Source organism: Engystomops pustulosus, chromosome 11, assembly GCF_040894005.1.
Source record: "Engystomops pustulosus chromosome 11, aEngPut4.maternal, whole genome shotgun sequence".
NCBI lineage: Eukaryota > Metazoa > Chordata > Amphibia > Anura > Leptodactylidae > Engystomops > Engystomops pustulosus.
Genome location: NC_092421.1, coordinates 17,250,924 through 17,267,056, shown reverse-complemented (window position 1 = coordinate 17,267,056; position 16,133 = coordinate 17,250,924). Strand labels below are relative to the sequence as shown.

Here is a 16,133-nt window from a genome sequence, read left to right as displayed (position 1 = left end):
GACGGCACATTGGGTTAACTTGGTGGAGGCTGGGACCGAGTCTGACCCTAGGGCTGCTCATATACTGCCGACGCCGAGGATTGCGGGGCCTACCTCGGTCCAGGTGTTTCAGGCCTACTATGCCTCCTCCTCCTCCCACCCCTCCTCCACCTCCTCCTCCGAACTACCATCCGTGGGCACGGCGCCATCAGTCGGTAGCTCTAGGCACAGCAGCAGTGCCGTCGCTAAGCGACAGCAGGCGGTGCTCAAACTGCTGAGCCTAGGCGACAAAAGGCACACCGCCCAAGAGCTATTACAGGGCATCACGGCGCAGACTGATCTGTGGCTGGCACCGCTGAACCTCAAGCCGGGAATGGTTGTGTGTGACAACGGCCGTAACCTGGTGGCGGCTCTGCAACTCGGCAGACTGACACATGTGCCATGCCTGGCCCATGTGTTAAATCTGATAGTGCAGCGTTTCCTCAAGACATACCCCAATCTGTCTGATTTGCTCACGAAGGTGCGCCGCATCTGTGCGCATTTCAGGAAGTCCAGCCCAGATGCTGCCACTCTCAGGGCAGCGCAGCGCCGCCTCCAACTGCCCGCTCACCGACTGTTGTGCGACGTGCCCACGAGGTGGAATTCAACTCTGACCATGTTATCCAGAGTTTACCAGCAGCGCAGAGCGATTGTAGACTGCCAGATGTCAACTTCCACCAGAACTGGTAGTCAGGTCAGTCAGCTTCCTCAAGTCTACAATGAGGAGTGGACGTGGATGTCTGATATCTGTCAGGTGCTGAGTAACTTTGAGGAGTCAACACAGATGGTCAGTGGCGATGCCGCCATCATCAGCCTCACCATCCCGCTGCTTGGCCTGTTGAAAAACTCTCTGGTCAGCATGAAGTCGGAAGCTTTGCGCTCGTCACAAGAGACGGGGGAAGAATATTCCCTTGTTGATAGCCAAAGCACCCTGAGGTCTGTTTCTCAGCGCATATCGGAGGAGGTGGAGGTGGAGGAGGATGAGGAGGAAGAGGAGGAGAATGTTGGCGAGACACAAGAGGGGACCATTGTTGAGTCCTTCACTGTTCAGCGTGTATGGGCAGAAGAAGAGGAGTTGGAGGAGTTGGAGGAGGAGGAAATGGACAGTCAGGCCAGTGAGGGGAGTGAATTCTTACGCGTTGGTACTCTGGCGCATATGGCAGATTTCATGCTAGGCTGCCTATCCCGTGACCCTCGCGTTCAAAGAATTTATTCCAGCACCGATTACTGGGTGTTCACTCTCCTGGACCCACGGTACAAGCAAAATCTTTCCACTCTCATCCCTGCAGAGGAAAGGAGTGTGAGAATGCATGAATACCAGCAGGCCCTGGTGCACAAGCTGAAACAGTATTTCCCTTCTGACAGCGCTAGCGGCAGAGTGCGTAGTTCTGCGGGACAAGTAGCGAGGGAGAGTAGGCGAGCAGGCAGCTTGTCCAGCACTGGCAAGGGTACGCTTTACAAGGCTTTTGCCAGCTTTATGTCACCCCAGCAAGACACTGTCACCTGTCCCCAGTCTCGGCAGAGTAGGGCTGATCTTTACAGAAAGATGGTGAGGGAGTACGTAGCTGACCATACCATCGTCCTAAATGATCACACAGCTCCCTACAACTACTGGGTTTCAAAGCTGGACATGTGGCACGAACTGGCGCTGTACGCCTTGGAGGTTCTTGCCTGCCCTGCCGCTAGCGTCTTGTCCGAGCGGGTTTTCAGTGCAGCTGGTGGCATCATCACCGATAAGCGTACACGCCTGTCGACTGACAGCGCTGACAGGCTGACGCTTATTAAAATGAATAAAGGCTGGATTTCTCAGAATTTCCAATCTCCACCAGGTGAAGGAAGCTCAACCTGAATAATTGATCCACTCCTCCTCCTCCTCCTCATTTTCCTCCTTCTCCTCCTCTTTGTACAGTAAAGCAGAGGAAAATGGCTATTTTTTGACAGGGCCCACTGGCTCTTGCTATAGTACTTCATGCATTTAATTTTTCTGGAGGGCCACCTACCCGGTCCTCTGTTTGAAACAATTTTTGTGAGTGCCACATACAGGCACTCAATCTATTCCATTTTTCTGGAGTGCCACCTACCCGGTCCTCTGTTTTAAAAAATTTTTGGGACTGCCACATACAGGCACTCAATCTATTCCATTTTACTGGAGGGCCACCTACCTGCTCCTCTGGTTTGAAGAATTTTTGGGACTGCCACATACAGGCACTCAATCTATTCCATTTTACTGGAGGGCCACCTACCTGCTCCTCTGGTTTGAAGAATTTTTGGGACTGCCACATACAGGCACTCAATCTATTCCATTTTACTGCAGGGCCACCTACCTGCTCCTCTGGTTTGAACATTTTTTGGGACTGCCACATACAGGCACTCAATCTATTCCATTTTACTGGAGGGCCACCTACCTGCTCCTCTGGTTTGAAACATTTTGGGACTGCCACATACAGGCACTCAATCTATTCCATTTTACTGCAGGGCCACCTACCTGCTCCTCTGGTTTGAACAATTTTTGGGACTGCCACATACAGGCACTCAATCTATTCCATTTTACTGGAGGGCCACCTACCTGCTCCTCTGGTTTGAAACATTTTTGGGACTGCCACATACAGGCACTCAATCTATTCCATTTTACTGCAGGGCCACCTACCTGCTCCTCTGGTTTGAACAATTTTTGGGACTGCCACATACAGGCACTCAATCTATTCCATTTTACTGGAGGGCCACCTACCTGCTCCTCTGGTTTGAAGAATTTTTGGGACTGCCACATACAGGCACTCAATCTATTCCATTTTACTGGAGGGCCACCTACCTGCTCCTCTGGTTTGAAACATTTTTGGGACTGCCACATACAGGCACTCAATCTATTCCATTTTACTGGAGGGCCACCTACCTGCTCCTCTGGTTTGAAAAATGTTTGGGACTGCCACATACAGGCACTATCCAAATTAAATTGTCTCCATAGCAGCCTCCACACGTTGTCTCCATTGCTACCTCCAAAAGTCGTCCATATAGCTGCCTCCATACATCGTCCCTTTATCAAACGAGGTGTGTCAGGCAGAAATTTGGGTTGTTTTCATGGATTCCACATCAAAGTTGTTAACTTTGTCGCCACCCTGCTGTGTTATCCACAAAATATACTGGCAAACTTTTACCATTTAGGGATATTATTTCAGCGCTTCTTGCGCATCTGTTTACATTCCCCTCACCCGGCATATCCTAAACTTATAAGAACGCTACTACACTTGATCTTATACAAAAGGTTCTTAGAAGTGCTGTTTGGGGAGTAGCCTAGAGACAGGGGCTTGGATTGGCGAAAGCTCGCCTGGCAGCGGAGCGCCAGCTCCATGCGCATCATGCGCTTCTTGCGCATCTGTTTACATTCCCCTCACCCGCCATATCCCAAACTTATAAGAACGCTACTACACTTAACTTGGTGCAGGCTGGGACCGAGTCTGACCCTGGGGCTGCTCATATACTGGCGACGCAGAGAATTGCGGGGCCTACCTCGGTCCAGGTCTCAAAGGCCTACTATACCTCCTCCCACCCCTCCTCCACCTCCTCCTCCTCCGAATTACCATCCGTGGGCATGGCGCCATCAGTCGGTAGCTCTAGGCACAGCAGCAGTGCCGTCGCTAAGCGACAGCAGGCGGTGCTGAAACTGCTGAGCCTAGGCGATAAAAGGCACACCGCCCAAGAGCTATTACAGGGCATTCCACATCAAAGTTGTTAACTTTGTCGCCACCCTGCTGTGTAATCCACAAAATATACTGGCAAACTTTTACCATTTAGGGATATTATTTCAGCGCTTCTTGCGCATCTGTTTACATTCCCCTCACCCGGCATATCCTAAACTTATAAGAACGCTACTACACTTGATCTTATACAAAAGGTTCTTAGAAGTGCTGTTTGGGGAGTAGCCTAGAAACAGGGGCTTGGATTGGCGAAAGCTCGCCTGGCTGCAGAGCGCCAGCTCCATCACAAGATCCAACTAACATAGTTGCAGCACCTTTAATCTACTACTAGTTCACTGCCTCCATAATAATAATAATCTTTATTTATATAGCGTCATCATATTCTGCAGCGCTTTACAAATCATAGGAAACAAATACAAATGTAATGTAACAGAGCACAACATTTGTATGGAACAACAGGAGTGAGGTCCCTGCTCGCCAGAGCTTACGGTTTATGAAGATGATGGGGTAACACGAGGTAAAAGAATATTTAATGGTCAAGCCATTCTTCTTAGGGAATAGAAAAAAATATAATAAATGGAATTGCTGTCGCTTGAAACACTCAGCCGTCATCTTATATACCAGGTCCAGGGTGAATGGGACTGCAGAGAAGTCTGGTGCCTGTTGGTTGCTGGATAACAGATGGGAGGACGACACAGGACGGGTTAGTAGAAGAGTTAAAACTTCATGCAGTTAATGAGTGTTATAGGCTTGCCTAAAGAAATGGGTTTTAAGAGCACGTTTGAAACTTTGGAGGTTAGGTATTAGTCTGATAGTCCGGGGCAGAGCATTCCATAGAATTGGTGCAGCTCTAGAGAAGTCTTGGAGACGCGAGTGGGAGGTCCGCACTAGGGTAGAGGTTAATCTAAGATCACTGGCGGATCTAAGAGCACGGGTTGGGCGATAGACTGAGATAAGAGAGGAGAGGTAGGGGGGTGCAGCATTATACAGAGCTTTATGGATGAGGGTTATTATTATTTTAAACTATTCGAAAGGAGACTGGCAGCAAGTGCAGCGACTGGCATGAACTGTAAGCATACATGGTCCCCTTATCAAACGAGCTGTGTCAGGCAGAATTTGGGGTTGTTTTCATGGCTTCCATGTTAACTTTGTCGCCACCCTGCTGTGTAATCCACAAAATATACTGGCAAACTTTTATCATGTAGCGATATTATTTGAGCGCTTCTTGCTCACCTCCTTTGGTTCCTCTCTGCCACCCATTGGTTTGAAGCCTGAGTCCATTTAGGGTATGTCGCCATGCCACTCTCTAGCCTGCTGCCGCTGCCTCTGCATGCCGTCCCCTATAGTGTCAGGGTCAATTATTGGATGTTTTAGATGCTATCTAGCTTCATTCTGTCACTCTGTCATGGCCATGCTGTTGCCCATAATTTTGGCATAATGGTGCGATTAGGCAGCCTCAGAGGCATCCATGCATGCTGCCCCTGCTGTTTCCTGTCCATTTCCGTGGTGTTTCCATCCTTTTCTGAGGTTCCCAGGTGTTTGGCCAAGCTTCCCTGTGCAGAGCCTTGGTCCCCTTGAAAAATGCTCGAGTCTCCCATTGACTTCAATGGGGTTCGTTATTCGAGACGAGCACTCGAGCATCGGGAAAAGTTTGTCTCGAACAACGAGTACCCGAGCATTTTAGTGTTCGCTCATCTCTAGATTTAACTAAAATATAATCTGTAACTTATAATAGAATCTACAATATTTAATTTTCATACTAAATTATTCCAAACACCAAATTATTCAACATAATGATAAATATCAAGAATTCACTCCACAAACATAATATATACCGGTATGTAATTAATCCAATAATTACATATTTGATGCAAATAAATAATGTTAAAATGAAATTATTAATATTTTACATGCATTCCAATCTAAAATTCACTCAAAAATAATAATTACTTTATATTAACCAGCATCGGGAATAGAATGGACAATACTTGTCACCCTCAAAGTAATCAAAACCTTAAATAGACTATGAAATTATTATTAAAAAATTATTATATCTTTGACCAGCAGTTTTTATTAAACCTTACACTGCAAACAATGTAGAATTTATATTGTATACCCACTTAAAGTAAACCAATCATTTAAGAAAAAGAAAAAAAACACCTACAAATACTCACCTGCGCTCGTCTTCATCTTGATCCCGGCGCTGTTCTTCACTAACTTGACTTGCCAGGATCACTTAGAAAATAAACTTCTATTAAGCAGCACAGGTCCGGAGCTCCAGACTGCTAATTATGCACGCCCTTGCCACCTCCCTCTCTTATACTGGGAAAGAGTGAGGTGACATCACGCAAAGGGTGTAAATTCACGCCAGATGTGTGATGTCACCTACCTCCCCCATGCTCTCAAGGGGGCGTGCATAATTTTGTCACCATTTTCCAGACTAATTATAAGTTTATTTTCTATGTGATCCCGACGAGTCAAGATCAAGATGAAGTCTTGATCAAGATGAATACGAGCGCAGGTAAGTATTTCCAGGTGTTTTTTTTTATTATTTTTTTTAATTTCCTTTCATGTCCAGATCACATAAATCCTTGGATCTCCAAACCGTTCTATAGGCAGAAATTAATTTCTTTTAAGTATTGAATAGATTAATTCTAAAATTTACATTTATGGCCAATATTTATGTTTTATGCCAATGCTCTGTTTAACAAGTACAGATATTAAGTGGAGTCTTACATTTCTGTCCTTGGTAGAGCTCTATATTGTTTCTATAATATACTAATTAATTTAGATTTAAATAATTTCTTCAAAGATTACCTTTTTACTGCCCTATGCACGCCTATTTTACTTGTATTTTATTTAAAATAACAATTCTAGAGCATCACTACTTATGACTTATTTTTATGTTGCTCCACTGTTGCTAGAAGTTTACAAATAAATTGACAACTGGATGTCACCAATAACTTTTTCAAAAATGTTTTTTTTTTTTTTTGCCATGGATTGCCACTGGTAACACAGGCACACTCCCATTTGTAGCCCCCCCCCCCCCCATTTGTTTGCATCCAGTTATCAACATTTAATAATACCAGTACAGGACCACATTTTTCATTTAGCAAAATGATTGGTGTAGATCCTGGAGACCCCCACTGACCAGCAATCTAGAGCACTGGAGATCAGTCAACAACACTGCTGTAAACCCTCTTTAACCCCTTCCTGCATTTCACCGCACATGTTTGCCAGGGAATGGGGTCTGTTGCCAAATACTGACGTACATGTATGGACTGGAGATTGCATAGACTCCTTACTTTACAATTTTACTCAGTTTTATTGCTGTTTCAACGCCTATCACTTGTTTATGGTCAGTGTAACATTCCAGAGTGTGGGTGGGGAATCTCAAAGCAGACACTTCATGATCCCTCTGTGCTATGAGATGCTATGTGTTGATAATGTGCTTAGATTATCAGGATTCAGGTTTATATACACTTCAGAAAACAAGCTAAATAGGGGTATATAGGAGTAGAATTATGCTAAAATGTAACTTTTATTTAGTACACATAAAACCGCACCAAAGTAACATGTGCTATTGGTATGATGTAAGGAAAAAAAAAAGGACAAAACAATTTAAACCTTATTGAGTGCCGTATCCTCACAGGTCTCGGTGTGAATTTGGACGTCAATATCAGAAACAATAACACTCTTACCGTGATTCTGACGCCAAAAGGATCATTCGGGCCGGAGGTTAGGGGTGACAAGTGGACATCTGTCCCTATAGTACCCCAATTGACTCCTGCCCTTACAAGGACAGTCCACAACTGACCCTGTAAAGTCAAAGCATGCCCCCTAAAAAACACCGTATACCCTGACGCGTTTCGTCAAAATAGACTCTTCAGAGGGATTTGTAGATAAATAAAGCAACCTGCCAGATGCTCGGCTTTAGTTGCGGTCGCAAGTGGCATGCATAGGAAAACATGAACGGGCTCGCTGTAAGCTGCTGTCCCGAAGACATTAATAGAAGCTGCTTATCCCTAGTCCCAGTGGTGGACTTAGGAACCTGTTGTGTGCAGCTGGCACAGGAACTTATATACACTTCAATTAACCTTCTGAACATTTAAAAGTATCTGACAAATAGAGAGATGAGACAGATCAGAGAGGATAAGATGCCTATTACACACAATGGCAGTTAGCTCTCCTACATCATTGCTATTCCACAACACACTATATCTGCTGTGCCTTCCTCCCCCTCCATGGATAAATAACTTATCTGTCTGTAGCCTTAGACTCCTCATGCTGCTGCCGGGAGGAAGTCAGTGTATGTGTATCAGTGTGAGAGCTCCATCCTAGAGACAAGGAGCAGAAAGAGACAGAATCTCAGCTCCACAGTCGTCAGACAGAAAACAAATATGGCTGACGACCCCAAGTCAGAAGTTACAGGGTCGTGTCTAGGGGCAACTGAAATTGTGTACACTAGGACTGATAGAGACAGGTTGGAATTATCTGTGAAATGCTTTATTTTTGTTAATGACAGTGAATTAGAGAATGTGTTATTTTGTTATCCTGAGGACTTTCTTGAAACTTGTCTTGGTGGGAATACCCCTTTTAAGAGGTTAATGGTATTGGGTATTTCCTAAAGATTTATATTTGCTCTCTTGCCTTCTCTTGTCCATTTGTATGGCATTTTTATATAAACATTGCTTTCAGGATAGTAAGTAGAGTTACATCTGGTAATCAGCACTTGCGCCACAAACACACACAGAAGGGTCACACTTAAGCTTTCTTAATTGACAGGGCTCGATAAAATCATTTATACATGAAAACATATAAGGATGTAAAATGGAAATAAAATTCCCCTGGAAGATAATAGGTCTCTCCCAGGCTGACTAAATCTTCTACTATATTTTAGACTACCGGTAAACAGATGGTAAATAAATAAGATGGAGAGGACATATTCACAGGCTACAATAAGTTAGCTGAAACTTTATAACTGCAACAACAGAGAGATAAATTCGGTCCTTTCCTGTACTTTTGAAAATATATTTGTCTGAAGTTTAAAAAAAATGGGATATAATCACATACAAGTCAGGGCATACTGTCCTCGCTGCGACGAGAATGTCCGTATCTGGAAAAAATGGTCTGAAATTTATGAAGAGAAACATCACTTTCACAGTAAATGATCTGGAACTTACTTTTAGAGGCTGCTCGTAGATTAAATCTAGCCACTTGCATAGAATCGGCTTGAATTCTGAGTTCATAGCTTGTTGTATTTTCATAGTCCAGTGGCTTTATGACGGAGATAACCCCTGTGATGTTATCAATGGCAAATACACCTGCAACGAGGGGAAAGGTTTAAGAAGATTATTTAAAAATAAATATAGATCAAAGATAGGAGGAAATCAAGTCACCAAATGATTAATCCCATCTTTGCATGACCAAAATATAAACTAGAAGTCAACAATTTTTATTTATTTTGTAAATCCAAAATGTTGCCTCTCTTAGGCAGGGGTCACATGAGGGTCAGAACTTAAAATACAGCCCCGAAACTACGATATTGGATTCTAGACATGAGGACTATGCCTATTGGAGAATGACAGTATGTTAACTTTTCTCAAATAATTTAAATGTGTCTATTACTTTGATAATAGAATTGTGACGTATCAGATACTATCATTAAAGGGGTTGGCCACTTTACTTCACATTTTTTATAACATGTGTGCAGGATATTAAGGCGTTTATCAATATACATCTATTAAAAGTTCTGCTCTGATTTCTTGTATGTAAAGTAAAGTCTCCTGCCTTTTATCTCATCAGCCAGACATTCCTGTCTTGCAGATGGAGGGTTATGTGATCTCGATTTGTCCATGAGCAATTGCACTGCCAGGACCTTATGATAGTATTTATGACTATAAGATCACGATCCAGAACGATTGTTCATGGGCAGTTGGAGATCACATGACCCTCCGTCTGCAGCCATTTTATTGTCAGGAATCTCGTCCTGATGAGGTAAAAGACAGGAGGCTTCACTTTACATATCATGGGCGCAGGATATTAAAGAACATCTACCACCAGGAGTAAAGGTTGTATGCAAATGAGCTGGAGGGACTTCAGGCTCCATTAACATCTATGGAGCCTGGAGCCTCTCAGGCTCAGTTGCATACAGTCTTTCATCCTGGTGGTAGATGTCCTTCAATATTCTGCACCCACAATTACATACACATTACAAAAAACATGAGGCCAACCCTTTTAACATTGGAGCTTCCAGGAAATAGATGATATTGGGTGGGCTGTGGTCAATTACTCATTCTCATGCAGCATGGCAATTTAGATGACCTATGAGATTTGGCTCTTGGGAGGTGATCCAATTGGTGGGAGATCCAATATATTTCCTAAAAAAATTCCTAATTATAAATTATTTTCTCTGCATTATAGAAATTATTATTTGAGTCTTATTACTAGAAACAATTTATTTTATATAGCATTAAAGTAAACATGTTATCATGGAAATATTTTGCAATTTTGGTGTTTGGGAAAGGGACAGTCTCAAATTTAAGGGACTGTGTCATTTATTTAATTAAACAATTAAGAGAAACAATGGGAGATTTTTTTTTTTTTTTTTTTAAGTGTCGCACATTGTAGTGTATGACTAAACGGTCTGCTGTGCCAGGTTTATCCCTGCTGGTTAATGCATCTGGTGTAGTTTGTCACTGAAGTCTTACTTTGCACCATCTGGTAGTTGGTCTAGTTTAATGTGCAAAATTCATACAATTTTATTTTCCTGCACAGATTTTTGTCAGAAAGCCACATCCCATGTACAATATAACACCTCCTTTGTCATGCACAAAAGTATCTAAAAATGGTCTTAAACCCCTATTAGATGTGGGACATTCCAGGCAGGTTTTTGGCACAAAATACTCCAGTATTCTGATGCAGACTGATGACGCGTAAATTTCAGCTGTTGTAAAGGAGGAAAAGCTGATAACTACTTACTGCTAAAGTAGGAAGAAAGGAGAAAAAGCCTGAGCGCCTCCCGGCTTCCCCCGGATTATAATTTATAACACCCACTTGCTGTAAGCCTACTCCTGCTCCTGGCCGAGGAGCTAGGAGCGAGCACACGCCCCGCTCTATCCCTGCTCCTGCTTTGACATTACCGGCCGTCTCCTAACTCCTCGGCCGGTAACAGGAGTAGTGCATACAGAAACTGGCATCTAATGTTGGGTACGTTAAACATATCTTTTACACCATTGTATACCAACTCGGGATAAACTGTAAATAGTTGAAAATCATAGGAGAAGAACAATATAAAACACTGATCTCAGTTTGGGCTCAATCCAGCAAACAGGTCTTTAATGTTTTTTAATTGGTTTAGGAGAGAGTATACCGTCTATAGCTTCAGAAGAAGGAAAAAAAAAATCAGTTTTCTAGAATTTAGTCCATTTTAACCTGTAGGCAATTACAAAAACCTAGTGTAGTTTACTGTCAGTCAGAAGTCCTGCTGCAATAGATGCTAAAATGACTTTGAAGATTACAAGGCTAATTGCCAGGTGACTCGGATCTCCAGAAGAAAAGTCATTTCAGGCTTTTTTTCTATGCAAAACAATACAAATAATAAAGCTTTCAGTGTTGAATGAACCTTGGTTCACTGGGATTTCTATTCAATTAAATGTCACAACACTCCTAGAAAGAAGATGGTAACATTAATCATTTCTGGCGTGTATGTGCAAACCCGCTCTCTTTATTTTATATGTGAATGACTTTTCCCAGTTGTAAATTTTCTTTTTATCTCTTATTCTCTGCATTTTTCCTGCCTCCCTTTTCCGACTCATCTCGTGGGATTGTTTCCATTAAACAATGACAACTCTTCCTGAGAGCGCGTAGCATACATCATTCCCTCATGTAAGAAAGCATGACAAAAATATTCAGGGGAGTTATTTTGCATAAGCTAGAAAAATGTTATGTATAAAATGAAGTAACGGCAAGGTTAATAGATAATCTGTATTTCATAAAATATATATAAAGACCATAGAGAGAGCTACACTTCTACTCATAAATAAAGCAGTATTTGAGCACAATTTGGTCAAGCTCACATCTGCGGTTGGTCCATAAATCACAGACCGAGCATAGTGCGGTAGGGACTCAGTAGTGCCAAACTGTAACCATGATGTTGTTGGCGATTGAAAACCGTCCAGAGCAGGGTCCATGATTCATGGACCAATCATGATCCTGTGCCCTTGACCTTCAGATTTCAGTTTCTAACTTATACCTTGAATTGAAACACATATTGGTTTTCCATTCATTTTAATTATCATGGATTATTCTGTTTATTTTGGGAGGTTTTCAATTCTTTATTTGTCTTTATTTTCAAATTCCATCAGCACCAGATCTTTATACATCAACTATAATGTTAAGGCTACATTCAGATGGCTGTTGCCCGCAAGTACTGTAGCATGGCGGGCACACAGCGGCGCCCGGGGAGAGAAGGAGGTGAGCGCCGCTCATCCCCCTCCCACTCAATAGGAATATATGGCGCACAGTGCCGTATTCCGTCGAAAGATAGGACATGTCTTATTTTTCTACAGGGTACGGAGCGGTACTGTGCGCATGTGTGTGGGGGACGTATATCGGTCATATATACACGTCCCCCATACATTCGTCTGAATGTAGCCTAATCAACCCCCTGTCATGCTTCTATTATTTTGATTATTTGGGTATCACTTCAATCTCCTTTATTAGATAAGTAGTCCCATCTTTTTTTTAGTTTCCTCTTATCCACAGCATAAGGGATAACTAGCTGATTGGTGAGGGTCCTACTGCTGGAACCTTCACAGATCACTAATTAGTTCTCACTAGACCAGACTTGACCTTCAAAGTGATTTCATTAGAATTTGTGTGGAGTTTGCCTCAACTGCTGGCAGCAGAGGGAGACGTCATTTTGGGGAGGATTGTTGCTCCCTGATGACGTAATCAGGAGTGACGATCATTCCCAAAATGGTGTCAGATTACTGCCGGCACACGCAGCTGCAATAATTTAAACAGTTAACACCCTGTTGGCACCAATAACGGATGTTACTGATGGGGGTTCTGTTTTTTTTTTTTTTAAAACAGATTTTTAAACAGGTCCACTCATCACTGGTTTTAACTAATTGGTAAACATTCAATATTTTCGGGAATAAAATAAAAAAATAGGTGAGTACAGTGGTTGGGGATCTTAGACTGCTTCCAGACTGAATGGAGAGGCAGGGTGCATGCATGGGTTCTGCTCCACCCATTAGAATGGGATCCCATTTTCATGTTCAATGGGGACACCAGCAATTGGACACTTACTAGTCAGATAATTATCTTCTGTTCTGTGGATAGGAGACACCCCCTTTAAGGTATGTGTCATCTATCTTTTTTATGAAATACTGTACATTGGCTGTGGCCAAATGCCATTGTATTGCTCTTGCAAGATCAGTATAAAGTTTTCATTTCCTGCTGTGGGGATATTCTAGATCTTATTTATATTATATTACGCTCATTAACCTTAAAATAAGTGAAGCGTATAAGAACTGAAATGAAACAATTTTGTGCTATGGAACTACAAAGATTTGTTGTGGCAGGAAGCAGACTCTTCACATGGCATTTGCCATGTGTTTGGCATCAAAGCTTTAAGGGCTGTGTAATCCAGCATATCGGAGAGAAAGGCCTAGAGGCAATAATTACCTCTATTTTATCCAAAGTATAACAAGGCAGAAGTAGAGAAGAGCCAAGCACAAAGGCATTATAATGTGGGCAGTGCACCAGAGAACTTAAAGGGTTTGTCCACTTTCTGCAAATATACAGGGACATTATATAATTTCACTACACAAACAATATCACTTATTTGCTGAAAGTGGACAACCCCTTTAATGAAATAACTCTGCCTTCAGTCATCTGTCATGATTGAACAACATGCTATATAAAACTATTTAAATGTTTATACGTTTCATACCCTCCATAGCTGAGCAAAAATTAGAAAAAAAACATAATTATAAAGATTAATTTGCTGTAGATGTATATTATTAAAATGAACATTTAATTACTGTACCTTGATCGTTCCCTGAGACAATAGAGTAGACAATAGTCTGATTTAAGGCTGCAGCCATTACCACAGTAACTGTAGTGCCAATCGGGGCTGTTTCACTCACTGGAGGTGGCCTAAGAAAGAAAGAAACATAAAAATAATTCATACTTCCAGAAAATACATTTCTTTGCTTGTCTTACAGCATGAATGTATCCTTCTTCCTGTAGTAGAACACACTTTCCATGTTTTCATGGCAGGTTGCCATAAACTGTTGCTAAAACATTTCAAAATTTTGTAGAGATATTGTAAGACAATGCATGTATACAGTAGGTATTATACTTAAAGAGGAAGTCTAGTTTTGTAATTTTTTGTACTATTGGCCCCAGGTGATCTAAAGATAATAAAGAAGGATTTGCCTCAGTCCACATCTCTGGTCTATTGCTTCTGTTTGTATACAGATGGTCAGCGGTAACGTCACACGCGCTTCCAGTCGGAGGCTGTAGACAGAGAGAAGAAGCCTCTGTCCCGGAGGCTGTGGACAGATAGAAGCAGCCTCTGTCTCGGAGGCTGTGGACAGATAGAAGCAGCCTCTGTCTCGGAGGCTGTGGACAGATAGAAGCAGCCTCTGTCTCGGAGGCTGTGGACAGATAGAAGCAGCCTCTGTCTCGGAGGCTGTGGACAGATAGAAGCAGCCTCTTTCTCGGAGGCTGTGGACAGATAGAAGCAGCCTCTGTCTCGGAGGCCGTGGACAGATAGAAGCAGCCTCTGTCTCGGAGGCCGTGGACAGATAGAAGCAGCCTCTGTCTCGCAGGCCGTGGACAGATAAAAGCAGCCTCTGTCTCGGAGGCCGTGGACAGATAGAAGCAGCCTCTGTCTCGGAGGCCGTGGACAGATAGAAGCAGCCTCTGTCTCGGAAGCCGTGGACAGATAGAAGCAGCCTCTGTCTCGGAGGCCGTGGACAGATAGAAGCAGCCTCTGTCTCGGAGGCCGTGGACAGATAGAAGCAGCCTCTGTCTCGGAGGCCGTGGACAGATAGAAGCAGCCTCTGTCTCGGAGGCCGTGGACAGATAGAAGCAGCCTTTGTCTCAGAGGCTTAAAATATGAAGTGGTCATAGCCTTATGTTTATCGATACCTAGTTCACCTTTGTATTATAACCCTCTTTATAAAGATAAAGCTATTATAGGGACACCGTCCTAAGCTTCTACTACTACACTAAACAAGCACTACCCTTGGGAAGGGTGCTTTGTAACATAGCCTTTTTTTCCATTTATGACACTCTTATGACCTTAAAAAAAATTGTCAAATTCATATGTCAATAAGTTGAGAATAACCAAAATCTTGTCTAGAGGCTGTAAGGAAAGTATTGCTATTGTAGATTCTATAGTGCATAGAACCATGCTTTCAGTGTCATATTAAGTCTACCTGTACACAAAGTACTCAGTCCATGGAAACTGACCATTGTGTTGGTCAGATTCCTCGGACTGAGCACAGAGCAGTGGATGGGAAGTCCTGGCGTCGTGGAGATGCACGATGCAAGGAGTCCTGTCTACCGGCTAAACAGCCTATATATTTGGTTCTGTTGCATCATCACAATCCTGTTTTGAAGAATGAGATTTTCTTCTTGACAATGACTCCAGAACCATGTTTCTCGTTGCTAGAGAACCCAAGAAAAGGGTTTCTGAAGAGAAACCCTTTCAGCTTCTAGAAGGGAAAAAGCTACTCTTCCCAGCTCATTTGTATATGACATTTGAATCTATTTCAATAGGTAAATGGGCAAATCTTGAAATAAAAGAGGGTACTCCGGAAAGAGTTTTTTCTTATGGCAGCTGCAAGTAGCAATAATTTACAGTATTTACCTACAGGGGGAAACAGTGTTACAAAAACTGTATATTTTTAAGGTTCTGTGGATTTACAGCATTTACAACAACCATTCACTGTGTCATGTGCACGGTTACAGAGCCACACAATTCCATGTGATACCTCTAGTATTAGAGCTTGTTACCTTCCATTTAAATTCTTGTGTATCTCCCTCGCATGTTTTCCCCCAGGTTGCTTACACTTACAGTAATGGTCATTGATCCACAGAACAGAGTTGTGGTCAATAAGTATTAAAATGTCATGTATATGTACAACTTGTCAAATGAACAGTTATGTTGCTTTTAAGCTGTTCAATATGGTTCAAACCAAAATCACTAAATACAACAAAGTAGAAGAGAGAGATCCATTCCAGTGATTGCTTGCTGAAATCAGATCAATCCAAGGGGGAAGGGGCTAAAATATGACTAGGCTAAGAAGAAAAATCTTGCTTAATGCTGCTAAATAAATCTTTGCTCACTATACAGTGCTGTGGATTTATGTTATAAAATACATGCTGCACAGATTGAACGTC

General features: G+C 42.6%; 1 protein-coding gene across 1 annotated transcript in view; it reads right to left on the bottom strand.

Annotated features, from left to right (window-relative positions):
* PCDH15 (protocadherin related 15) overlaps positions 1-16,133 on the bottom strand; it is a 934,666-nt gene that overhangs the window by 140,289 nt on the left and 778,244 nt on the right. The window contains exons 25-26 of the mRNA XM_072131129.1: positions 13,768-13,877; positions 8,894-9,034 (exon numbers count right to left, since the gene is read on the bottom strand). Of these exons, the coding sequence (XP_071987230.1) occupies positions 8,894-9,034; positions 13,768-13,877 (251 nt within the window). The remainder of the gene's footprint in view (positions 1-8,893; positions 9,035-13,767; positions 13,878-16,133) is intronic.